Genomic DNA, 27,108 nt, shown 5'->3' with positions numbered 1-27,108 from the left:
CTTATTACTATTTCAACAGTGTCATAAATAATAACCTCTAAAGCCACTCTTGTGTAAAAGGTGACACGAAAAGATAGAAGTGATGACTGAGATGACGGACGATAGAGTTATCTGGAGAACGGAAAATTGCGACGAAACTACGGGAGTAAATTAAAGAGGGAAGGTGATATTAAAAGCCACAATAAACAATTCCCATACAAAACATAAAGGTTACAAAACTAAAAGGGATATTCATTGTCGTTAAAAGATATGAAATTGATTTACGATGATTTGATTTTTATATAGCTTTGCATAAAATCATGAAACCCTTAGAACTTTGGTATTAACAGTATCGTTTTAATACTAAAAAACAATGAATATTCATTAATGTACTGAATTATGACTGCTATAAAATAAGCCTTTTAATTATAATACATAACCCATGTTAGAGTTTTGTTTTATTCCTTTGAATATTCCATTATAGGAACAGTGATCAGCACTTAATTGCTGGTAGTTAGAATGTGGCAATAAAAGTACCATCTGGCAATTCACGTACTATATCGAGAACCTACTTTTATATTTACCTGTAATTACATATAAGAAGCCACTAAAATGAAGCCAACTATAAGTAATACAGGTGATTTTCTTCCTCCACTGAGAAGGTTATGCAAAAAAATTTTGACCAAGATGGAAAGAAAAATTACGTTTATGTAATAATCTAAACCAATGTATTTTTTCAATAGAAATCTGCCCACTTATTGTAAGTTATTTTGTTTTTATTTTTAATATGAATATTACATTTACTCATACATTTAAGTGTCAACTTGTAAAATCGTTTTAACAACAAAGTTTCCGAGACCTCCCACGCCCGATTTACTTCTAATGGATTCTAAATTAATTTTTAATTGACTTTGTGTTAGTGCTAATCCTACGTGTAAACCAGTACGAAGTTTCACATCAACAAAGTTTGAATTCGGTATTCGAGTCTAAGTTTGTTGAGTTGTTGCCTGGATTTAATTGATTTTCTCTATCAAAAAATAAATTAAACAAGTAAGAATAAAGTCAGCAGAAATCTTTTAACTCATTTGAAATACTTAGGATTAGTGAAAGAATGAAATAAAAAAACAACTATCCGAATGCAAATGGAATTTAATTATTAAGATACGTCATTTTTAAAGCGATACTTTTTTCATTAAAATATCTATGTGACAAAAGCTACCATTAAAAATCTGTGCCTTATCTAATGGGTAGAATAAGCAGTTCTCCACGGTTTCAATCCGTGAGGCACCCTGCTGCTACTGGTATATCTTTAGCACTTTTTAAACACTTTTTGCTTTATCGCGAATAGGTAGCAACCCTACCATTGAATGAATAGGTTAATAAACTACTATAAACTCTGATATTTAGATAATTTTTCTTTTACAGTTTAAACTAGCTTTTGCTCGCGACTTCGCCCGCGTAAAATACGAATATATAGCCTGTGTTACTGAGTGATAACATAGCTTTTCAATGGTGTAAGAATTTTTAAAATCGGTTTAGTAGTTTTTGAGTTATTCCAATACATGCAAAAATACAAATCTTTCCTCCTTATAATATTAGCATAGACATGTCCCCAACGAACGACAGATTTCACTTAGATATAAAAAGTTTTGTCCCTTATCAGTTTTATTGAGAAATCCAAATGTTCAATTTATAACTTTTTTTTATATCTGAGAATGGGGTAAACGAGCGGCGGGAACACAAAGGTGGTCAACGATGCCCATGGACATCCGTAACACCAAAGGAACTGCAGATGCGTTGCTGGCCTTTAAGGAAATTGTTGGCTCGCTTCTTGAAGTACCCTAAGTCCTTTAAGGGCCATTTTTATTACATCACTTTCTAATGTGCGTAAATTAAATAGTTGCTTATTTTTACATCAGCGTTTTTATGTTTCTAGTCGTGCTGTACCATTTTTAATAGAACACCGAACTCATAACAAACCGTTTTCAATTTACAAAATTGACAACAGAGAATGTAGCGGAGTTGAGTAAAAGCCATATTTTCCAATAACATCAGCAACCAGCAATATTCTTTCGTGCTCGTAGCCCGCTCCATTTTAGCATTTTATTACATAGAACGGTTTGTTACACGCGCGTGCCGCAAAATTGATTCGGCGTGTCCTCACGTACATGACAAATTACTATTGCATTACCTCTCTATTTTGTTCCAACGATGAAATGCTTTTCGATCGACGTACATCACATCGATAATTGAGAATGCGAACGTATCCAAAATGGAAGTCACTTTAGGTTCTGTATTAACAAAACAGCAAGAAAAAATAAACCCGCAGTATGAAATGACTTTTAAGATTTTCCTATAACACTTAAATACGTCAAGAATATGCATTATATATAACTTAAAGTTTGGTTACTTAATTATTGTGCTTTAAAAACTATAAACGTTTCTTCATTTATAAAAAAATCTACACATTTTAGAACATGTAGTGTATCTTTTTTTATAAGTAATATGCTTCACCTTCTTACTCAATAATTTACCTTCACAGAGGGTTAACTGCGTTCTAGCCGAGAAGCCTTACATGGGGTTGCACTCCCCTTGCTCTACTAACAGAAGGGTAGTAAATACAACACGTAATACATTAAGTTCGAAAAAAACAATGTTTTTATCGATTTAATATGGTTTTATAACTCCTTGGGGTTACTTGAGATACTAGAAGTATGATATATTGATTAAATACGCGGTTTTTTTTTTGAAAATATGTTTTGCCAACATTTCAGAAGGTAAACTATTTACAGTCTTATAATACAGTCTAAAATCCAAATGACCAGAAACAATAGCAAAATACCACAGATTTAAGAAACAACAGGGTGAAATTAATACGTTCTTGTTAACAATATACTACAAATTATTAGAAATTTAAAATCCTTGACTTTGTCATAAGGTCTAAGCTTTTATCACTGATATTATTATTACCCGTAATAAACCTCTTAACAAGTGGAATCGAACAATGTTTATGTTAGCTGAAAATTTTATGAATGAATTTGATATATTTTATGGTGCAACATTCCGAACAATTTGTTATGTTACCGCGACTAACACGGCCCCTTGACAAATGTCCGTTTTGTGCGCGCCAATTTGCTCGGGCTTGTTGGATGAATCATTCGGGATATATTGTCAAATACTTTATGATATAAACTAAAACAGAATTAAGTGCAAATTTAGTTGGATGTTGATTAAAGTCCTCTCTTAAAGATGCACAATATAGATTACGAAAACTATTTAAGATGATAGCTAGAGTTCCTACTTTGATCTAATATATATTGTGCTCTTTTAAGGTACTTGTTTTCATTTATATGTATAATCCCTAAAAGCTAACACAATAACAGTCAGTAACTGAAACTTAATTTCAAAACCACGAAGGATAAGTCAGTTGCTATTTACCGCAGAGTTGAGAAAGCCTTACAAATAAACGTCTTGTGTAAAAGGACTCCTTATTAAGTAACTCATAGACTTATTTGGACTAAAAATTTATTTCCGGAAGTACGTTTACATTCAATACAAGATAACATTTAATGATTTAATCACTCAGTAACAAAGACAAATCTCTGCATTACATTATTTGTGGTTTTTTTTCTATATTAACATCGTTTTCTTTCGTCGTGTTAAGACAATATGTTCGTAGTTTTACCCTTAATATTGTTAACACTGCTGGAAAATTGCTTTATTAGTGGAGTCCCCTAGGGACTATTGATTGTGTTGAAGTTATTACAACCATGGTAACTAAATTTGAGAGATCGTGTAGGATGTGATCTAATTTGTTATAACAATTATTATCGATCTTTTACTATGTTGAAAATTTTAAGAATATATGCAATTATTTAATATTAGAGGAAATTTGAGAGTAGCCGTGGCCGTAGCAACCGTAGCAGTGGTTGAGAAAATAAGGAGTGAAAGGTTAGAGTGGTATGGGCATGTTATAAGAAGGGATGAATGGCATGTAACAAGACGGACGTTAGTTATGAATGTGGAGGGGTACATCGGTAGAGGTAGACCTAAAAAGAGATGGATGGATTGCGTGAAAGGTGACATGATAAAGAAGGGAGTGATGACTGAGATGACGGATGATAGAGTGCTTTGGAGGACGAAAACCCGGTGCGCCGACCCTACAGGAGTAGGATAAGACAGATGATGAAGAATATAGGTAATCAAGAGTTAAGATGAGTTGGATATTAAAAACAACCACATATATAATTCTGGTACAGAGCATATACCTTTGTTGTTCCCTAACGTTACATTAAACAAACTGGGGTAGATGAGCAATCAAAACTTTTAATGGCGTTATTGTGGCATACACTTCACATTTACGAGAACGTTCGGTGCACGAACGTAACATTATGACGCTTTTCTCTCTAACGAAGCATTATAAAGTGAAGCAAAAGGTTTTATAAAAGTTACCTGCAAGACAGAATTCATTTTATAATATAACGAGCGTACACGACCTGAGACTAAAATATCGCACAACAGTTTGGTCTCGCTTTGATTTCTATGAGCTTATATGGAGGTGCACACACTACTCGATTTCTAGTTGTACGACTAAATAGTATCGACAATCGCACTGTTGTGCGATAGTTTAGTAAAGATGTGCATCCGCTCTAGATAGATTTTTATGCAGTCATATGTTTTATTTGCTTACATGAGTCCGTACAGTACAGAGTATTTATGTTGCAAAACTGTGTTGTTTCAAGTGAGTTGCGAACTACGCCAGCCGCAAACAAGCTTGATGACAGCTGTACATACTAAAAAGGCAATTATTAGTGCAGTTAAGACTCTTTTAGGCATACAATCACTATTTAAATCTTTACTAAGATATTGAAATACTAAAACAGACAACAAATTTAAAGTTAAAGCTTTGGCTTATCTAAAATTATTAACATTTTCTCCAGTTGTATTTAATCATTATCATTATTTCGAATTTGATTAAACATGATTTTATATTTGTTGTAGAGTTGCAGATGAAAGTAAAATGCATTCTAGTCCTATCTAATCTTCTATCAAGTAAACAAGTAAACAGAACTCCTAAATATGAGCAATTAAAAAGGAAGCTAACAATGGAAACTCTGAAAAAGTGAATACCAATATTGTCTCCGTCTACTCCAAGATTAGACGGGAATATGCGGATGAGGTTCACAATTTGCAGAGCAGACTGCGTGCATTGCGTACATTACATGCAGCATGACTAAGCGCTTATCGTTTATGTATGAAGCGAGCATACACGTTGTTAGAGCGACGGCGTCGTGACACATCGGCGATTATTCAAAGGCACTGAAATCAACATCTGTCACTGATCGACGATCGCAAGGATTAATTTGCATAGCAAACGGCTATACATAAATCCCTACGTGAGGTACGGAGCCTAATTGTAAACTACTCCGTGTTTTACCAACCCATTTTAGGGTCGCCATTATCCATAAGGTTAGAGAATGTTTGTTGTCTTAAGATTTCAAACACACCTACGGTTTGTGAAATTTATGGTAATAGGTTATAATAATTTTAAAATCACCAAATCATAAGCTAGTCCCCGTTAAACACATGTTTAGTTGAAATTTTGAAGCTTTATTGCATAATAAGATATCCATCAGGTCTAACTCGACCAGTACATTAGCTGACATTTGTCGATGAGTTATGTCCATCCCTTCGCCTTAAGGCTTTCGTTCACAGAAATCATAAATATTTAAAACAATACGCGGATATTTACGAGCAGTAAATCGCCACAGTAAATATCCATGCATTACAGTAAAAACAGTTGAAGATCTCTTATAGAACCAATCATTGATACTATGAATACAAACACTACTCGTATATTCAAATAAAATGTTCTAATTTAGATTACAGAGAGGCTTTGAATTTTTTATTTCATCAGTATTGAATATGGTATTCCTACGGTTCTACGCTTTAGGTACCAGTTTTTGCCCTCGACTTCATCTGTCATCATCATCATCTGTCTCCATATCCTACTCCCGTAGGGTCGGCGCAACTTGTTTTTGTCCTCCACATAACTATCATACGTCATCTCAGTCATCACTCCCTTTTTGAACATGTCACCATTTACGCAATCCATCCATCTCTTTTTCTCTTTCATCTCTGCCTATTCAAAAAATATAAACCCTGTTACTCGGTGATAATATTATTTTCTAATAGTTAAAAACCAGACTTCTAAAAAGGTTAAGTATAAATTGTACGGATGGGTGCAACAGGAAGGCAATTTTTTTGTAAATGTTTATAATAGAACGTAAAAATCCACATTAATAAAATGGACAATTGCTTTTGTCCCTTCTCAATCTATTCACTTAGAAATGTGCGTAAAAGCAGGAATATTTACTGCGCATAAAATTTACGACGCATATTTTATCGAATGCAAAACTAGCTTTCCCCTTTTTGGTAATTCCAATTAAATGGTCAGCTTCGAAAGGCGATTTCCCTTAGCCCCGAGGGCATTGTTTACGGTACCCGTGCTGACGTGTGTTTCCTAGTACTTTAGTGGTCCATAGAAAACATAACTGCGTTTAAAATTTCATTGTCGACTCGAATATATAATATAATTTATTCCAAACGTTTTAACATCGCTGTAAAGTTTTGTGTGGGCGTCAAACTGTTTATTCGCAACGACCGATTCAATAATATTAAATATGACGATTGAATTGAAAACAGCATACGAAAGTAGTAAATGTTTCATTGGTATTTTCAGGATTCGACCAACTTTTCCGAATCAGTTTGTAATGGTTAGAGTTATCAAAATGAAAGTGTATCCATTTAAATGTTCTTCATTGGAAACGTCCAAAACACATTCATATTGTAAAGATGGTCCGGTTAATACGCTAGAGAATTCGTAGCAAAAACGAAAACCAATCTCTAATATCTCTTATTTTATCATTTCAATTTGTATTAAAGATATCAAAGTTTTCCATATACTTTAAGAGGAATTTATATTTCTATGATGTTAAAAAACGAGTTGTTTACGATAAAAATTTAAATATGCTATTATTAGACAGTAAACCTGTTTTTCGTAGAATATAAAACAATTGAGTATTACTTCCTAGTCTTTGATCTATAATATGTGTGGGCTGGAAACGATACTTTCTCTTAAACCTACGTATTCCTATCTTGAAGTTATGTAGCGCTGCGAATTACAGTCATTTTAACTTCAGTCAAGTTTATTATCTCTTGAAGTAGCTACAATTCATATTCTCTACAAGTGTTATAAGATTAAATAATAATTGTTATAACGCCTGTAAAATTTTTAATGCAGCGTTAATCATTTTTAATTTTACCAACTATTATAAACCCAAAAAAGTAAATGTTTTAGTTAGAGTGTGTGAAAAAATTTAAACATAACTACTGACTATCAGATAAAGTACACACGTAACATTATGTTAGCAAATAACTACATATGTTAATGATACAAATGAATTTCGAATTTACATGTTTCAATGTCTCGGATGTCAATTTGATAAAGCCGATGGCGACTGCCGCACGGTTCATTAAGCAAGCCCACGCGCGCTAGGAGCTGTAAAAACTGCCCATTGTTTTGATGTTTCGTAACATATTTATTTAAAAACACGCCACAAGCAGGCGTAACAAAATTATTTTAACTGTTAGAAAACTTATATAAGAATATGTATATTAGAGGGAGTTTGAAAGTAGGGCCAGTGGTAGGGATATTCAGAAGCAAAAGGCTAGGGTGGTACAGGTATGTTATGCGAGGAGACGATGGAAACATAAACCAGAGAGTGTTAAGATTGAATGTGGATGGGTACAAAGGTAGAGGGAGACCAAAGAAAGCATGGATGGATTGTGTAAAAGAGGATATACTTAAGAAGGTAGTGGATTCAGACGTGACGGCTGATAGAAATGTACGGAATAGCAGCACATATTGTGCCGACCTTCCGTAGGGATTAGGGCAAGTTGATGATGTTAGAAAAACTTACATAAGGACTGTTATTGCATAATAAATGATTTTTATTGATGAATACATATGCTTTATTCCTTTGACTAATTTTGTTTTTGATAATTTATTAGTCCTTTTTGGAGATGATCTCAAAAAGTAGTTTATGTTCCACCTATTTTAGAGTATATATATATATATATCACGGTAAGAGTTATTAATTTAATATGTGTCGTGAATTATTAATAATTAGTTACTATGAAAAGTCATAAATTTTGATCGTTTATTCACATTTACCAAAACATGTGGTTATTATTAATAATAAAAGATAATTATTAATAATTTTCAATTAATCAGATTTACCGTAACATATATACCTTGCATCACTTCTTTAATATAAATCCTGTACTCTTTGAGTGGCTTCATTCTACAACTTTTGTATAAAGCTTTTAAGTTTTTTCATTCCTCTTTACTTCAAAGTATTTACTCTTGTATTGTCGCGTACAATGAAAAGTCTTTTACAGTAAATTACCCTTTTATACATATTTCTTTTATGTTCATTTAAATCTCTATCAGCTACTTTGTAATTTTATTTAGCAATTTATAAAAAAAAAAACAAGCAATTTACTAATTATCTTTTACGTATTAAAATATTATCTAGATGTATAATATTGACATACAATTTATACCGTCCACGTGGGATTAAAAAAAAAAACAAAAATAGGTAGCCTATGTGTTCTTCCAGATTATCCTATACGTCTTTGCCAAATTACATCAAGATTCGTTCAGCAGTTTAGGCAACAAACTCAAGCATCCATCTAAAACTAAGTCGCATTCATAATACGATTACGTACGATTGAAAATTTAAATCAATCTTCAAATAGCACATTTCAGTTCCATGTCATTGTAATATTTTAAATATGGCAATTTCAAAATCATGAACACAAAACACTATTAGCTCTTTGTTCTTTGTTTGAACAAAATCCTAAAGTTTTCGTAACGTAGAGACTAGAGTGGCATACAGTAAATACAGTTGTGTCAACCGTCCTAAAATCTAACAGCTTTCTTGTGTAACGTTTCGCTTTTTAACCCACTTTTAACACAACTTTCATCGAAACTAGCAAACAAACGCCCTACGGATATATTTTGTAACTAGGTTTTACTCAACTTATTGTTTGAGATATGTATACTTAAGTATTACATATGATTTTTTCCGTACAAGTTATTTAAAATATTTTCCAATTATTTTGTAAATTTATCCACATAATAAAATTGTAGTGTCTGTTTGTAATATCAAAAAATTCCAGATTTCGGGAAGATGATGTATTTGCGTTGCTGATAACAAAAATAGTATTTATTTTTTTTTGCCTGTCTGTCTGTCCGCAAGCCACGTTTATTCAGGGGAATCTCCGAAACGGCTGGGCCGATTTCCACCGGTCTTTCACTGAAGGGTAGCTGAAATAACCGGGCATATTATAGGCTACTTTTTATCTTAAATCATCTCTGAATGCGTAAAAAGGTTACTAAAAGTTTTAGTAATAAGATTGAAACACTGAAACATTAAATTGTCACAAATAATGTTATCAATGGTCGAGATTACTGAAATTGACTTACATTTTATTCAATAACATAATATAGACATTGCACAGTAATACTGGGTTTCTGAAGTTTCCATTTATCTAATGACCTAGTGATTCATTAGGTTGGCCTGTTTCAACGGAGTTAAACAAGTTATGTAGTTCGGAAACGCTCATGTATTAGTTCATGAATTTATCGCACCAAAAATACTAAGAAATAGTTAAACGTAGCTGGGAAACTGGCCATAATTCATATAATACTGTAGATTAAAAGTCAAAGGCATATATTTCACGGTCTATTGAGATCGATTTCATTCCATCCATTTTCATTCCATTCCATCGATTCAAACCGACATCGACACATCCGTTGTTATTTGCTGCACAGACAATATAATTGCGATTCGCTCTACGTAACACGGTTTTTATTACTATTTTTTGTACATTAAATTGTATTGTTGTAAGAATTGTACATTACCCATATGCTTCTTTAGCAATTTACGTCTCCAGCTTGTGTCCAGGGAAAAAGAAAATCATTGAACGTAATTAGTGTGATTTACACTGAGCATTGGTGCTCTATACTTTTATCTTGTTTTTACACTTGAAGTTATTGCTGTGATAAATACATACGATTTTTTATATTAAAGACTTATTTGAGGCCATTACACTACAGAGACGAAATCGTTTCTATTATGGTGTTCGTGGCGTTTAGTTTAAAATTATTTTATTGCAGAGCGTTACTTTATTTCTTACTAATGTTTAAGCAGATTTTGTAGATAAAGTTTTATTTAAATGTAAGAGGGCAATTCCATGAAATAACCAAACCCTAAAATATTATAGTCTGTGATGCAACTAAAAAGTAGCTGCAGTACTAATGGATCCACTCAACCGGAATAAAATGGCTTTTACAAAATAGTTGTAGTACGCCGTGATGAAATCAGGTCTTACAATAATTGAATAGGGCCGAAATACACGGACTGCTTTAAATTCAAGCGTTAACGTTTGCTATAAACGGACCATGGTTAGTAGTCGTCATTAAAAACTGCCAATCACTTGAAATTATCTATACCGATAATAGGATGCGAACCGTTTATATCGGCCCTTATTTTCTTTTATACGGAATTTGCTCCAACTGATTGCTATCAAGCTTACATACTAGTTAACATTTAAATACCTAACCAAAATTGTTAAGCTTATTATTTGAGTAAAAACAAAAACAAAATGAGGTTCCAAAAAATAACGGAGAAAGTAATAAATTCTTAAGAATGTTACCAAACGTTTTCAATTTATTTTTTACTCAACAACTATCTTATAAAGCGCCAACTCAAAAGGTAATATGGGTACGTTATATTCCAACAAACAAGTAAACATGCGCAGCGAATCTCTTAATTACTTTCAATTCAAGAACGCACGTGTTAATATCTGTGAAGTGATAAAATAGAACTCACTAACTACAATGTTATTTATCAATTTGCCACACGTAACAATAAAACGTATGCCGTTGTGTCAATGACCCGTACTGCAAGCAACAGTTAAATAATTAACGAAACAACGGTATTTGCTTAATCAATTGTAACATACCATCCAAAGAGGTTTCTATTAAAAAGAATATGAACTCCTTGGTTAAGCCTTACTAACATGTTAAATTCGTTTGTAAATGGTAATTTATTTCTATGACCTTAGAAATAAATAAGTAGCCATGATTATTAATATTGACTAAAACAAAACTAAAAACAGAAAACATAACCTTACATTGCCAAAGTTGATTGTTGTTCTTTTAATTGGAAAGAAATTGTAATTTTTGACTTCAATCACAATTAAATACTTTAAACAACTTCATCTTTCACAGATGCATATTTCAAAAGGAACTGAAAAATGTTAATGGTACTTAATAAGTTTTGTACTCGTTTTCCATAAAACATTTTATGGCATTCAGCTTCAAACATTAGTCTATGGTCTATGCGCCATCATGGCAGGCTAGTCTATGAATAAAGATAGATGTAAGAACAGTTTAATTGTTGGCTAGCCACGTACAAGGTTTAGACCACATTTCGCGTATACATCTAAGTCGTCCGACTAGATTTCACTGTATTTGATTACCACGATTACTTCTTGTCCACTCTCGGATCGGAGATATAATTACTATGATAATTACGGATCTATCTACGCTTTTTATAATACCGCTTTAGGGAATATAGAATCGATTATCCTAGTATTTAAATATGATCGATTGAGTTTGCAATGAATTTATTATTACCATCGCTAAGTGTGGTTTTGGTTATTATTTGCTACAAAAAAATCTCTACTATAGTTTTTAACGTCTAGCGTACATTAAGATAAACGATCTATACTAATATTTTAAGAGGAAAGATTTGTATTTTTGTATGTATTGATTTAATTTTAAAAACTACTTGGTCGATTTCAAATATATGTAATTTCACGAGGGCGAAGTCGCGAGCAACAGCTAATAAACTATAAAAATAAAATGTCTGATTTTTATTATTCTACTAAATTCCTAGTAAATCAATCGAAACGTCTTATTCTGATCAAGTGAAGCGCGTTCAAAATCCGCGTAATATTGTTTAAAAAAATCTCGTCAAGTCATCCGGCAATTACCATCACAGAATAGCCTATTAGAAGTCAGAGTGCAATAGTTCCGATGTCGCGGGCTCATTAGATCGTAGCGTGAGGGAGCTAATGAGCCGCGATGGTATCGTGACCCGCCGCGGCCACTTTCACTTGCAAGGGCCAACGATTGTATGACGCAGAACTGACGTAACTACACATTATTATGATGCTACTACAACTAGCTAAGAAAAAGCATACACGACTTTATTGTTATTTTATTTAGACAACCGTAAGATTATAAAAGAAAAGTCAAAAAAAAAACAATTTGATAAAAGATACAATACTCTTAAACAAACTACACCTTATGAGCTACTAATACCAACTTGAATAGTAATAAATTCTCCAGTCTGTTTATATTTAGTCTATGACAAATGTAAGCGCAAATTATGAGCACGCCTGGTTGGGACCATATTTTAACGCGTGGCTTCCACGGAAATACTACTTCCTCCGTATTCGGATACGCTCTCATCTTTGTTTAGAAAATTTATACACTATTGCGCATTGCTCGGAATTTATGTGGTCTCGTAACGTATGCTCTAAACGTGTTTTGATCTTTATGTGACATATAGGCCCGGCTCTAAAGGTTAATATAAATAGGAGTTATAAATGTCCTTCTCTTAGTAAAATTTATTTGAATATTCAAAGTATTTAATTTTATTTGTAGGAATAAAAGAAAATATAATTAGAATTACATCTTTGGTTATGTGAAGATGAGATAAAAACAGAGTTTTGAGTAGTTTTGCTTATTTAATCTTCTTTTCTTTACGCTGCAAAATATTAATTGAAATTTGCAAACTTTTAATACGACTTTTTAATAAACGAAATAGTATTAAATTCTATTTAGAATCTCTTTATTAAAAAAGGTATTGTTAATTATAGTTATGTAAACAAGGTTTAAAATTAAATTACGATGTATTCAAATGATGATAGGAAAAATAACCTCATAAAAAACATGATCAAGTTTTACCCGGTAAGCCATCTGTTACACGCGTAATGTGCGCCCATGCAATGTCAAAACTTCCGACATAGACATGAAATATAATATCTTGCCGTGCATTATTTTATGCATTTATGGATTACAAATGTCGCTGTATAAATAATTGTTTTAAATGTATAACAAAAACATTTTAAGGACCAGTTATTCCAGTCCAGCGATGCAAAGGAAAAATGTAAACCCATACTGGAATGCACTGTGTAGTCTGTGTTTACATATTCACAGTTTAAATTCGCTGGAAACGATCGCAGGACTGGAATAATGTCACCAGACTAAATAATAGTTTAGATAGGTTGACGGTAGCGATCCATTTGCCAAATAAAACTAGAATCTATTACACGCAAGATAACATTAACAATCAATTAAATGATTACATCAACAGACATAAATTGATCGTGATAAAAAAGGAAGAAAGCGGCGACCATTACAAAAACATGACGTAATAAGTTACGTCACAACAGTAGCGATGGCAGATAATTGGCGGCATTCGGCCAGTTACTCACTAGCAGTAAAATTATTACCAGCCATTGACACAGGGCAGGTGCACATTCTGGTTCTACATTTACGGTCATCGATAATGAAATGATAAAAAAATAATGAAGAAAGCCGACGTAAGTGCGAGACGTTAAATAAACCGACGTTAAAAGCTGTATCAACCACGTTTTCGTTAAGGCTTTTAAATTAATTAAAAATGGAACGATATATTTTTACACCTATTTTAATTGTTCATTAACTTCTCTTTAACCTTTACATAAAAACAGTTACATAAAAATTTAAGATTCTTCTTCTTAGATTTTTAAATCATTACCATTTGTATCTGTTAAAAATAACAGCACAGGTAGTACATAAAGGTGAAAAATGTCTGTTAATTATTATTTCCATTACGGTTGTTACAGATTATATTTCATTTATAACAATCTACGTACGGTGTAATTATTTCTACTAGCAATCCGCGTTATAACTGGCCGGTCTTTATATTCGTAGCCGTTATAAGAAAATTACAAACATTACACAGGATCAACGCTTCATCGAGACTCATTGTTTTGATGTCCAACAGAACGTATCGGTCGAATCAAAACCGCACTTTCATACTTCAATAAACGTAAAACATTGTAGCTTATCAATAACAGGAATAACAAACAGTTGCCATTCTATTTAGTCGCGTTATACGAATACGTTAATTATTCGGTAAAAGTTAACCTAAAAACAAGCTTCGTTGAATAAATTTAACTTCTTTGTTGTAACTTTACGATGCTCATATTACGATTACGAGCAATATTGTCCAAATATTACAACTTAAAAAGCAAACATGGCATTCGACGCCTCCGCAAATAGACGTTCTATTTATCTACGTCGCTGTGTACATAAATACTCGCCTTCCAGCGTAATGACTTTTGCAATAAATAAAAATGAAGAAATAATATGTAAGACACATTTTACACAGAAGTAAAAACTACATGATCATAATCTTTAAATGTCATCTAAAAATCAAGATTATAATTTAGTTTTATAATCTGTGATGACCACATTTAGCTCTTGGTTTAGGAACAGACACTTTCTTTGCTCTTATTGCTAATGGTTTGATGATGAGAATTTTTAATGTCTTATGATTACTGGGACAACTCGTGTTTATAAATACATATAGAGGGTAACAATCATTCAATTGTTTTGAGGAATCAATTGTTATACTCACTACCAGTGGACACGACAAATGAAGACAGATAATTAACAACAGCAATTAAAAATTTCCATTAACACCTATAATGATGAACAATCGAAAATGGATTTTAAAGACTTTGCTATCTTCCTTGAGTGTAATTCGTTATCTGAAATAATTATGCATGAAGAAAAAGCAATCTCTTGTTAGCAATGTTCTGTGAAATGTCACAAATAAAACCAACTAGTAGGAGTTGTTCGTGAAGAAGAAAAAACAGTAACAATCTGTGCTCAACAAACACATTTAACACATCAACAGTCGCAAGCGTCAATTCGCGATTGCCACCGCTTTACATCAATATTTGCCTCGCCACTAACCTCAGAGGTGCCTCGCCGAGGCTCTAAGTATACCACACGCCTACGCTTTGTTTGCATGCCTTCTACACGCATAAAAACATTTCAACCATTTCGCAGCCATCTGATAAGACGTAAAACAATAGAACATTTTTCTACTTTCACGATTTAAATAGAACATGTCATGACTCAGTAGTCAAATTCTTATTACATACATTCGTACAGAGGGCTTATCACGAATATTCGTGAGAACAATTTGTGCAGCAACGATTAGCAGGCCGGGCGTAACCAGCAAATCTTATAAAAAATCACGTAACTCATTGTAATATTCAAGATAGGTTATCTTTTCTATCACTTGAAAATAGCAGGGATAATAAAACAGTTTTTAAGTTATTTACAGATTTTTAATTAAAAGTCAAGAGAAGAGAAGGCTATAGAGTCAAAGAGTAGATATAGTTGATAGAATTGACTACAACATTGTTCCTCTATAAACGATACAATTTGCTTTAAATTATTCCGGCACAATTCACATGATTATGAACAATGGTTTCCTGCACTTGATCTCATAAATTATGTTCTAACCTGGGTACGAGTAATTTCTCTTCGTGTCGCTAAATGTAGGCCAACCGGTGACAAACTAGTGTGGGGTTTAAGGTTAGAAAATATTAAATTACTGATGTAGCGCTTTTGTACAACGACGTTTTATAAATATATATATATATATAAATTAATAAAAGATTATGGCTTACCTTTTTGATATTTAATTAAACATAGAAATTTCCTAAAGATATTTCATACACGTTTTATGGATCATATTACACTTGGAAGCTTTATTTAATATTTACTTTGTTCCAGATATCGACTAAGCAGTAATTTAAATATCGATAGTCATATTTTTATGTACAAAACCGGTAAACTTCTATAGATATCGGAATAATGCACGATATATAGTAATGTAAGTAATCGGAGACCGTAATACGATGTGTAAATAGTCCGATAAATGGTATCGATATGCATTAGTAGCACCATATCGATATCATAATGTCGACACAAATTAGATGCGATCGCGATTAAGAAGCGCATTTGCAAGCGAATTTGTTGCTACTCCGCTAGTATACTATAAAGTAAACTTGCGTACTGCTTAGTAAGAAAAGAAATAATCAAACCGTATATTTATATAACGCTAGCTTTAGCCCGCTAATCCAAACTCGTGAAATTTAAAAATAATATTGTAATAAAGAAATAAAAATATATAGCCTATGTTACTCACAGATAAATAACCTTTCTAACGGGGGAACAATTTTTAAAATTAGCGCAGTACTGTTTGAGCCTATACATTACAATGAAACTAACAAAGTTTTTCTCTTTATGATATTAGCATAGATAAACCGTAACCTGTCAGTAGGTACAAACTATAAATTAACGTTATTGGAATTAAGAATTGAAACGTAACATAACGAATTTTTTTATCTAACTAAACGTATTTGTTTATATTTTTAGTTATAATTTTCATGTTTTTTTTACAAAAACGCCCAATTTAAGCTTTCATAAATTCAAAAATGTTAACTCACCGTTAACTCAAAAGTTGCCATGGCAACAGCGTGAAACAAAGGAACGACGCTCTATTCATACGTCCTTTAAAAAAACAGCAATATTTGACGCTGACGATATTCGGACCGACAGAATAAATTTTAATAAAATTTACCGACAGCTTTATAAAATCCTTATGTATTTTTCCTTTTAAATTTTCTAAGCTGAAAACTGGATCTCAAATTAAATTTATAATTAGTTGGGATAGGCAAGGCCTTATTAGTTTAAAAAAACTAAAGTTTTTAAACCGCAGTGCAAGTTAAGAGAACAATATCTCTTTTATTTATAGACATCACCGCGTATCGCGAAAATTTCACAAAAAAGCGCTAATTTTACGCCACGTAGAGTTCAACGTCTCTCAGATTGTTACATGTCGTGTATGTATAATGTTTTGTTCAAATAGTTAGTTAAGCGGTAAAAACTTAGCAACACGTCATTGAACTAAAAGTCAGGGATTTGATTTTCAACTTAGACACCAATAGTCTCCTACACTTAGTTTGTCTTGAAATAGTTCAAGTATACGTGGACATTGCATAAACCCGACAAGGGTTAAAATGACAACTGACAAGTAATATGCGTTTTAAGTTTCAAAAATATATCGTATCGTGGTGCAAAATAAAATTAAAACCACTAAAACATAGGTACTTGAGAAATTACCGTAAAAACGTTCTGAAGAAATACAAATATAGGAAAAAGTACAATATTGACTCCAGATACACACGACCATAATCGTATATACAATAAGGATGTTAGTATAGTTATATCAAAACAAACAAGAGCAATGAGGCCGGCAAGCCGGTCCTTGAGGCCTTGTCTACGCACTTGTTTAAAAAGTATAGGAAGAGCAACCCTACGGAACGCGTCCGATCCCATTAAAGACGGCCGACAAGCAAACTAGTTTCACTTTACAGTTAACAGACGAGACAGTTCGATTCTGCGACGATACTGAGACGAAGGTCGCGGGAACTCGAGCGATACTAATTCGGAATTCGTTTCGCAAAGCGATGACAGTAGCGGGAAGGGCTGCCATAAAGGAAAACATCTTTATTTGATTTTAGGTGAAAACGTAATTGATTTACATTTATTCCCCAAAAGGATATTTATGAGTTACAGTATCGGAAGTAAAATTTGAATGCCCGGACTTCAAATTTTTGACAGATTTTGATGCAATGTAAGGAGTGGAAATAGAAAATCTTTACCCCATAATATTGGAAGATGTGAGTAATTTTTATTCTTAGATAAATCCAGAAAAGACAGTCCGTAATTTGACCAAAACTTATGGTCACATTGGTATTGCGTAGCTTACTTTAATTTGCGTATAACTTTTTATTCGGTAAAAATAGTGTATACCTTAACCAATCCACCATCAATATTTTGTTACAATTTTATTCGTTTTGACAAGAGGAACATTATAGAATTAGTTTAGCAGCAATTTATTTCAATTCTAAATTCGCCCGCGACTCCGTCAGCGCGAATTTAAAAAAAAAAAGGAAATAGCCTAGGAGCTTTTCCAGACTACGTTCTACATTTATGCCAAATATCATCAAGATCCAGTCAGCTGTTTAGGCAACAAACTCGGACAAACATCCATCCATGAAAAAATTAAAATAAAAAATTTCCATCCATCTAAACTTTCACATTTATAAAATAAAGATATTGCTATTTAAGTGAGATAAGATAAAAAAGTGTGTCACCTGATCGCAATATTTTTAATACAAAATTTAACCAAAAATATTACCCGTGTCAATTAACAAGACCGCAGCCTGTTAAAGGTCGGTTAAAGTATAAAGGATAGTGATTGCTATCTTTGGTCTAATTAAAAAGTTAGCTTTATTATTTAAAAGAAAATTTAATAAATCTTCATATTGCGTTACACAGAAAAATAAATATGCAAGCGAATGACATAAACCTTGAAACTTAAAACGACGATTTATCTGCAAACTGCCAATTAAGAACGAAATAACGATTGTTTTTCATGCACATATTTGTTTTAAAGCGACATATTCATTTCTGACGCGTCAATTTAACCAGTTCTCAATTTTTTAATATTAACCAAAACTCTACAGCGATGACAGAAAATTGATGAATATAATTTTAAGATAACAATAGAATAAATATTTTAAAGTATAACTTAATAACCTTTTCGTAACCTTAAAGTTAACATGATGCGTACAAAATATTCCTGTTAACTGCGTATGACCCTTGTGTAAAATCGTGAAAGGAAATTTACGTGACCGTTTGTTAATCTACTAATGTTTTTTTAACCATTCCAACTACTAAGCTCTAGGCTTGTTCTAGGATATGGTTCACGACAATAGTCAAATGGCGAGATTTGAACCCTCGACCGCAATATCGGTGGATTTTACAAGACAATTCTTAAACAGTTAAGCTGTACATAAACGCCACCATGGCATGTAATAAAACATCCGCTTGCAGCTGTTTTCAATGCGTTTAGTGCAATCCCTAGATCCAATTACTGCAAAGCTTGTTAATAACAAAACTGGGATACCATTCACCTTGTATGTACCGACTTGCCTATTACAAAGAGTAATTCTATATTAAATATGATTGTTATAGATTGGACCATTATGTCAATGTATGGGACAGTCTATTGACTATTATCCTCTTCTTTGCGTTCGCTTCATCTTTGAATAAGAGTAGGCAACATAGTCGTCGCCAGCATATGATTTAGGCGAGGAAGGGGGTAGTTGTTGAAAACTTGGATAAACTGTTTAGCTCCTACTATGCGTTCCCCTTTTATTCATAAGGCACTTGCTTATGTACTAACTTATATACATGGTGATTCTTAACGGACGGTAACTAAAAGTAACTTAAAGTTAATGATTTCTTTGTAAAAAAATCAATAATTTTAAAGCTATAGAAAATCGGGCAATATACTATGCGCTTAAACGATAGCTATTGAGGTTCTCTAACTCCACAAATGATTCGTCCGTTAAGAATCACCATGTATGTGAAAAATATTTAAAAGATCATTTAGTTATTTTTATAACTTTACAATGATCAAAACGTCTATTCCAATCATATACAATAACGTAAGTTAAGATATAAAACTAAAATAAAAGTATAAGATACGATACACCATTTACTTAACTAGAGTGGCTTGCTTTACTAACGATCCAATTTGCATACGCGTTAAATGTTATTTCGACTTTCTCGTTTTATTGTTGGAGGCGTCAGCTATTAGAAAACTGATAAAACGTGTCAAACTAATTAAATCACATAATACTTTGATGTCATGTTTAATGAAGCTAAAAAATTGTGCATAAACTGTGAAGGCGATTCCTAACTAGTAAATGTTTACAATGTTGCCTGAAAACATCAGAAATAAGTATCTTTTTTATTTCCGAACAAATCAAATTGTAATTTTGTTGTCAAAAATACACTAATGGCAAGTCCAGTCTTGGGTTCGAGACCGGCAATCCTCGGGTAGGACGAAACTTTACGATAGGCTCAAAACAATTAAAAACTTACTTGTGTTTATTACACGTGTGTCCTTAATGTTCACAATAACACATGATGGCACACATTCCAAACTTGATTGCTTTAGTAGGCATCGGAAAACCGAATACAACGCAAAACAATAACGATCCACGAAATATACCATAGATTATTAAAACATAAATACATCCACAGTCCACTGAAGCAGGAAATCGGCAATTTATTTATATGAATTATTGTACACATACACTTTTTTTCGAAAAACCGGTACGCAGTTTAAAAGCGACGTTAGCATAACGCGAAAATACGAAAGCGACAGCGATGCGCGGGCGCGGTCGCGCGACGTGCACTTGGCCCGTGAGCCTACAGCTGACTGAATCAAAGAGTAGTAAGTATACTAACTGAATCGCAATTCGGAACAACGCAACAACAATAATTATACCAGGTTCCAATTTTTTTTAACAACCGTTAGCAGGCGATAGACTATCTTGGAACATTAGATTCGCGATACGGTTATACTTCCTGAGACGCTGCACTAGTGTTGCGGATGTTTTCACGTAATGCGTTATAAATTGTACTTCTGCAACTAGATGTGATTTATGCACGCGAGTGTATCGAAATAACAATTGCCCATTTTAACGTTACGCATGACGAACGTAACTGTTGTCGCAGACCGTGTAATATTTAAGCGACCGCATACTGTCTTTTGTCGATGTTACTAAAAGTGTAAAAAAATACTTCTATTCTTTGCGTATTAAACCTTAATAACCTCAACAGATAAAAGCTAAATTGAATTACCGAAACACTTGCATAAAACAGAGCATGTAATAAATGAAACATTTTAATTTTGTAAAAATATATAATTGTAGAACTTATGTATACAATGTTATAGGCAAACAAAAGTTAGTATGCTACATTCATGACAGTTTATTGTGAGAGAGCACACAGTTTATATAATAGGAATACATAATACATTAGAATAACATTAGTGTATAACAGCACTTAAGTCTTAAAACTAGAAAACTTGAAAAATCAGTCTCAGATAAATAATACATCCGATATTGCTATATGGAATGTTTAGACATTAAGCATATATCTAAATTTAATTGCCAGATCAATTAACAATAATAAATGTTGCCAACCTTAAATGCCACAGAAAAAGACAATATTTATTTACAGTCCTTTTTTTTCATTCAGACGAAGACATACTCTCGTCTTTATTCCCCTAATCTTTATAACTTTAATATAACAAGAATTTGTAAAAAAAATGTAACGATAATTGGAGTATAATCGGATTTATTAAAACAATAAGTAATTTGATAATCATAATGTTGAAGTGTATTTCAGTACTACCATAAACTAGAATAGATAGTTTAGAGCCCCTCCCACAAATTTTGTAAATTCTCAGATAACAATCTAACATATAAAATATGTGATGGAAATATCGAATTCTGGTACTCTATCTGACAGTGACGTCACTATTAAGCTATCTGAGCATCTATCTGTCAGTGGTGGGACAGGTCCTAAATGTTGTTCACAAAGCAATATTTCATACAATAACAAAAATGATAAAACTTGTACAAAAACTCACATCCATTGAAACATATACTTGCACATATGTATTCTTGTGCGCATATTTTATTATTTTAAGCTCAAAAATTCAAATATATGTAATTTCAATTAATAATTTTACAAATATGTACTTCTTAAGCTATAAAAAAATCTAATTAGAAATAAAAACTTATGCATGCATTTTAGCAAGGCATATTTACATGTATAGACATTGCAAATAGTTATTACATTTACAAACTTTAAAAAATTTTGTTTACTAGATGCAAACTACATTTTAACTACAATATTTATTAAAGAATAAAAGTATCGTTTTTCCCAAGTTTCTAGCATCCACAATCAAAAGTGACTTTTGGCACAACATTAATTTATCTTTGAACCATAAGCATATATGGAAGTACTTAATTTACAAAATATTTACTCCTGTAATTTTACAACAAAGATTAAGTACCTATATCTAAATGTAAACATAAACCACAAAGAAGTTTACAAAACACATTCTTATTCTTTGAGAACTAAATAAACAAAAAATATACCAGTGTTATTCACAATAAGAGTAATATTAAAATTAATATAATATTGTAATGGCAGTTCATTCAATAAATCAATTAAATATATCAATTTATATTCATTCCGCTGACACTTAACCTATTTGTACTTTGACCTACATTAACAAAACCATTTGAAATACGATTACAACAGTAATCGTCTCCACTATCACTCAAACTCGTATAAATATCTCCATTAGACATTTTATTAACAGATTCATCAATACAATCTAAAAGGTGATCAAAGAAATTTGGAAAATTATCATAACTAGGAAAAACATTAATATCTATAACAGCGTGGTTACCTGTTGCATTATCTATGACGACATCAAAACCAGTTAACAGTAAGCCAATTTTCTCTCTTAATAACCTTATGATTGGTTTGATTTTATTCTCATCGAGATTCATTTTAATATCAGGCTTATCATGTGGATCTAATATAGATAAAGTTGACCGACTATCCGCTTTGCAAACTTCACCGGTTGTGTAAAATATTGGTTCTAAATCGTCTGATGCGTTAAAGTTTTTAAGGCTTGGCCGCTGACATATGTGGTATCTGGAAGTAACAGTAATCATTAATTAAAAAACCACAAACAAATAGAAGAACAAATAGGAGTACAAACAAATAGAAGAAAATAAACATCAAATTATACATCACGAGATCATCATCATCACGAGAGCGTCGGTGGCTCAGTGGTTTGAACACTTGACTTGAAATCTACAGGTCTTGGTTTGAATCCCGCCATGTACCAATGTGATTTTCAAATTTTCGAATTTTCATATGTACATAATTTACCCGACGTTCTTACGGTGAAGGAAAACATCGTGATGCAACCTGCACATATCGGCGAAGAAATTCAAAGATATGTGTGAAGTCAACCAACCCGAACTTGGTCAGCGTGGTTGACTATGGCCTAGTCATCCCATATTAGGGTAGGCTCCGAGCTCCTCGGTGGGGACATATAGTGAGCTGGTGATTATGATGATGATGATATACATCACAAAGAACATGTTAACTGCCAGCAACTTAAATAATACAACTTACTTTTAAACAAACTTTTTACTTCAATAAATCCTAAAAAAACTTTAACCATTGTGGTTAACCTTCATTTACTTCCCTTTAACAAAATACAATGTCTAGGAAGTATTATTGTTAACAAAATTACTTAGTAATACCCATATTTAGTAGGTGTTAAATGTCTAACTTACCTATTTCCCACCACAAAAACTTTATGTAGAACCGCATTATGATTAACAAAACTCTGAACCACACATGGAGGTTTGCAGGCATTTAAACCTTTTTTGTTAAAAATAAGAACCATCTCATGAGCAGACTTTGAACCATGTGCAATTGTCGGTTTACATATAACAGGAAACTTAACGCCCCATTGCCTCATAATCTCAATGTTTTGTTCAACATTACATGTCTTGAATTCAGCAAAATTTGGTGTAAATATTCCATGTCTTTGAAGTGATAATTCCTCTTGTAATATAGAATAATAGCAATGTCTGGAAATGAATGGGTCAATGTTAAATATAACATTTAAACAAAAGTATGTGTTATGCTAATAACCAACATCTGTTGCAATCAGTTCCGGTTTTAGCATAACAGCACCATGGTCAAAATTTCTATGACACCTTCTTAGTAGTTAGGCACTCCCTTTTTAAGATACAGTTGGGGCTAAAGCTTAAAAGGTTTATGAGACTGTGAAAATTGCTTGTTACCCCTCTCCGTCCAGCTCTGCGGTCACCAAACTGTGCTCTATTCTGATTCTAGTAATGGTTGCTGTACAATATGGCTTATCACTAAAATATCATGAATAAGAAATTGAACTTTCCATTACTCTTACCTGTTCAGCAAGATTCTTACATTATTAATTGGATCAATTACTGTTGTATTTGGATGATTTGATAGATACTGCTGTACATTACAAATGATGTGAAGAGCCTGCAAAAATAAAGTACATTAGGAAAACTATGTGAGTTTTTACAAAGTTAAAATTTCAGTACTCAAACTTAGTCATCATGTTATTAGTCACTTTAAATGACGTAATATTTAATTAATAAATTCACAATAGTACCTTTAAATCTCCTTGATCAGATGCGGCTATAACGTCGGTCAATTTATGAAGAAAAACATCGCACTCCGTTTGATCTTCCAAAGGCTTTTCCAAATCTAACTATAAAAATGTTTGTCACATAAATATAAATTCGAAAAAGTAGACCGATCATTAGGACAGAAGTTAAAATAATACGATATACATAATTATAAATACCTTGATAAGGTTGTAACCATGTGAATTACAAGTTTTAATTAGTTCCTTCCAGTTTAGCTTTTGACTCTTTTTCTCTGATATCCATATCCCAATATTCTTATAACAGATACTTTGTTTATTATTCATCCTGCTACCTGATTTGTTTAACTTTAATCCGACAGTCAAAAATACAGCACACTTTTTAGTTGGATGTAAAATGTAAGTTTTTTCATGTACGAAACATGAAAATTATCCTTCAACCATTTGATTGTTAGTAAGAAATCATTAAATCTCTAGATAATTATAAATAAAACTATCAAGTAAGAACTCACTTTAACTACGATCTGCGAAATGGTGCGAGTTTATTTTATTTTTCCGCGAAGTGGCTGGAAGTGGCGGAAAACAACAACGAAAACAGCCGATAAAAGCTGTTCTAAATTAACAGTTATATAGTTATAACGGATAGCAGTTAAACATAGTTACTTTTGTGAAACACAAATCATGGAACCACCAAAAAAGATTTCGCGATTTGCCTATATCAGTTGCAATAAACTGTGAAGTGAAAAGTGAACTGTGATGCTCATAGAAATTTTCCTAGAGCTAAATGTTTTTAAAAAAAACTAGAATGTGGCGAACGATATAGCAAATAAAACGGTTATTTTACAGGTATATATAATCTGTGTCTTACTTATGTCGTTGGTGAAATGTCAACTGTCAACCTAACCTTTAACTTTGTTTATGTATGCTTTTACTCTAATTTAAGGTTATTAAAATAAGCATATTTTAGTTTATATTCTTTCATTACATGTGCAAAGTTTTCAAGTTTTATATGACGTTTATTTTTATTTAAATCTGTTAACGCTTTTTACACTAAACATGTCAGAAGGCGATGTACTTGATATAAAGTTTCGATTTTTGGAACTATTTGCAAACTTAGATGAAACACAGTTAGATGTAGTCGAAAACTGGATTTTGTCTCGTGCTTATAGAAAAGGTTTCTATTCTAATATTTCAATTATCATGTTTACTTAACATGTTAATCAAAAATTTTACCTATGTTTTTATTATTTTAGATTTACAATTTAAAAAAGATCTTGATAGTAAAGAGGACAAGTTAATTAAAATTGGTATGAAGTTAAAGAAGCTTGTGCCTTTTGAAGGAGAAATGCCATCAGAGAACATAGTGCCTCCCGTTGTTGGAGACCAGGCTGACTGCACTGAAGCTAACACATGCCATATAGATGAGTTTATATATGATGAAAAAGAAGTTGAAGACCTGGTAAAAAGTGGAAAGCTAAAAAAACACTATTGTACTGATTGTAACTCCAGAAACATCAAGGTAATATTTTTAATGTAATCTTACTTCTTACTTCTTGCTAATATTATAAATGCGAAAGTTTAGATGGATGGATAGATGTTTGTTAGAGTTTGTAGTATTATATATGTATAATTTGGTATGGATGTAGAGGATAGTCTGGAAGAACACATAGGCTACTCACTTTTGTTTTTTTTTAATTCCACGCGGACGGAGTCGCGGGCGAAAGCTAGTCTGATATAATTTAAACTTAAAATTGATTGGGTTAACTTTGTTTTACTTTCAGGAATTGATCTATACTTCACATTCAATGTCCAGACCAACTCTGCAATATATCTTTAATGTTTTATTACCTGCAGACTTAGAAGGTAAACGATTATTAGATGTAGGGTCAAGACTTGGAGCAGTTTTATATGGAGTAAGTGTGAAAAATGTTAATAGTTTAAATTATATGTGATGCTATTATTTTATGTGTAATTAAATATGTGTAACTTAATTTCAGGCCTATCACTTCTCAAATGCAAGTTCAATAATTGGAATAGAAATGAACAAGGAATGCTGTGATATTCAAGAGAAAATTATAAGTCAATTTTCAATGGATAGAAATAGAATAAAAGTTATTCATTCTGATGTTATGGAGACACATGATATTGTTGAATTATCTGATGTAATTGTAATCAATGTTCTTGATTTTTTTGTTGATATTGAAAAACACAAAGAAATGTGGTACTTTTTTAAGAAACATATTAAGAAAGGCACTTTTATTGTAACTAACAGAAGTATGGCCGATACTTTAGGTTACTTAGATATTTTTGAAGAATTTATGGAATGGTTAACAATTTGCAAACCATATCAAATTGAAAATGAAGTTTTTTTTGATACAGAGATAAATAGTGAAATATTTCTCTATACTGTGAAATAATAATAATAAATAATTTCATATATATTTTTTTTAATTTTATCAACCACCTTTACTAGTATTTGTCAATTACTAGATAGGCTGATTTTGAATATCACTTCCCTGTGATTTAATTAATTTTAATAGGAAATCCTAAAATAAAAGTATTCTTAAGTTCTAAAGCATACTATCCTCACAAATACTGTCGTATCAGTTTTCGGTTAAAGAGACAGCGCAAGCAGTCGACGAGTATTGTCTTGAGAAGAAAAATTTAAATGATATTCAAATAAGATAAAATAAATGGTATTTTACCAAATTCGAAGCCATATTTTGACATACTAATTTATTTA

General features: G+C 32.2%; 3 protein-coding genes across 3 annotated transcripts in view; 1 reads left to right on the top strand and 2 right to left on the bottom strand.

Annotated features, from left to right (window-relative positions):
• Positions 1-20,532, bottom strand: part of LOC106101568 (apoptosis-stimulating of p53 protein 1) — a 174,441-nt gene extending 153,909 nt beyond the window's left edge. Inside the window, exon 1 of the mRNA XM_013280835.1 lies at positions 20,207-20,532. The gene's annotated coding sequence lies outside the window, so the exon portion shown is untranslated. The remainder of the gene's footprint in view (positions 1-20,206) is intronic.
• Positions 20,533-21,710: 1,178 nt separating this feature from the next.
• On the bottom strand, positions 21,711-25,012 carry LOC106101603 (inositol-tetrakisphosphate 1-kinase-like). Its single transcript, XM_013280891.1, has 5 exons — positions 24,567-25,012; positions 24,372-24,470; positions 24,141-24,238; positions 23,500-23,799; positions 21,711-22,846 (listed from the first exon to the last, which is right to left on the bottom strand). Exons 1-5 carry the CDS (start codon positions 24,690-24,692, stop codon positions 22,360-22,362), a joined length of 1,110 nt encoding a protein of 369 aa, XP_013136345.1. The 5' UTR covers positions 24,693-25,012; the 3' UTR covers positions 21,711-22,359.
• Positions 25,013-25,264: 252 nt separating this feature from the next.
• LOC106101465 lies at positions 25,265-26,782 on the top strand. The gene is made up of 4 exons (XM_013280702.1): positions 25,265-25,539; positions 25,619-25,884; positions 26,147-26,278; positions 26,363-26,782. Exons 1-4 carry the CDS (start codon positions 25,422-25,424, stop codon positions 26,780-26,782), a joined length of 936 nt encoding a protein of 311 aa, XP_013136156.1. The 5' UTR covers positions 25,265-25,421.
• Positions 26,783-27,108: the final 326 nt, after the last annotated feature.

This window comes from Papilio polytes, unplaced genomic scaffold (genome assembly GCF_000836215.1).
Source record: "Papilio polytes unplaced genomic scaffold, Ppol_1.0 DF823980.1, whole genome shotgun sequence".
NCBI classification, from domain to species: Eukaryota; Metazoa; Arthropoda; class Insecta; order Lepidoptera; family Papilionidae; genus Papilio; species Papilio polytes.
The sequence above is the reverse complement of the archived record's forward strand: the minus strand, read 5'-3'. Positions and strand labels throughout refer to the sequence as shown.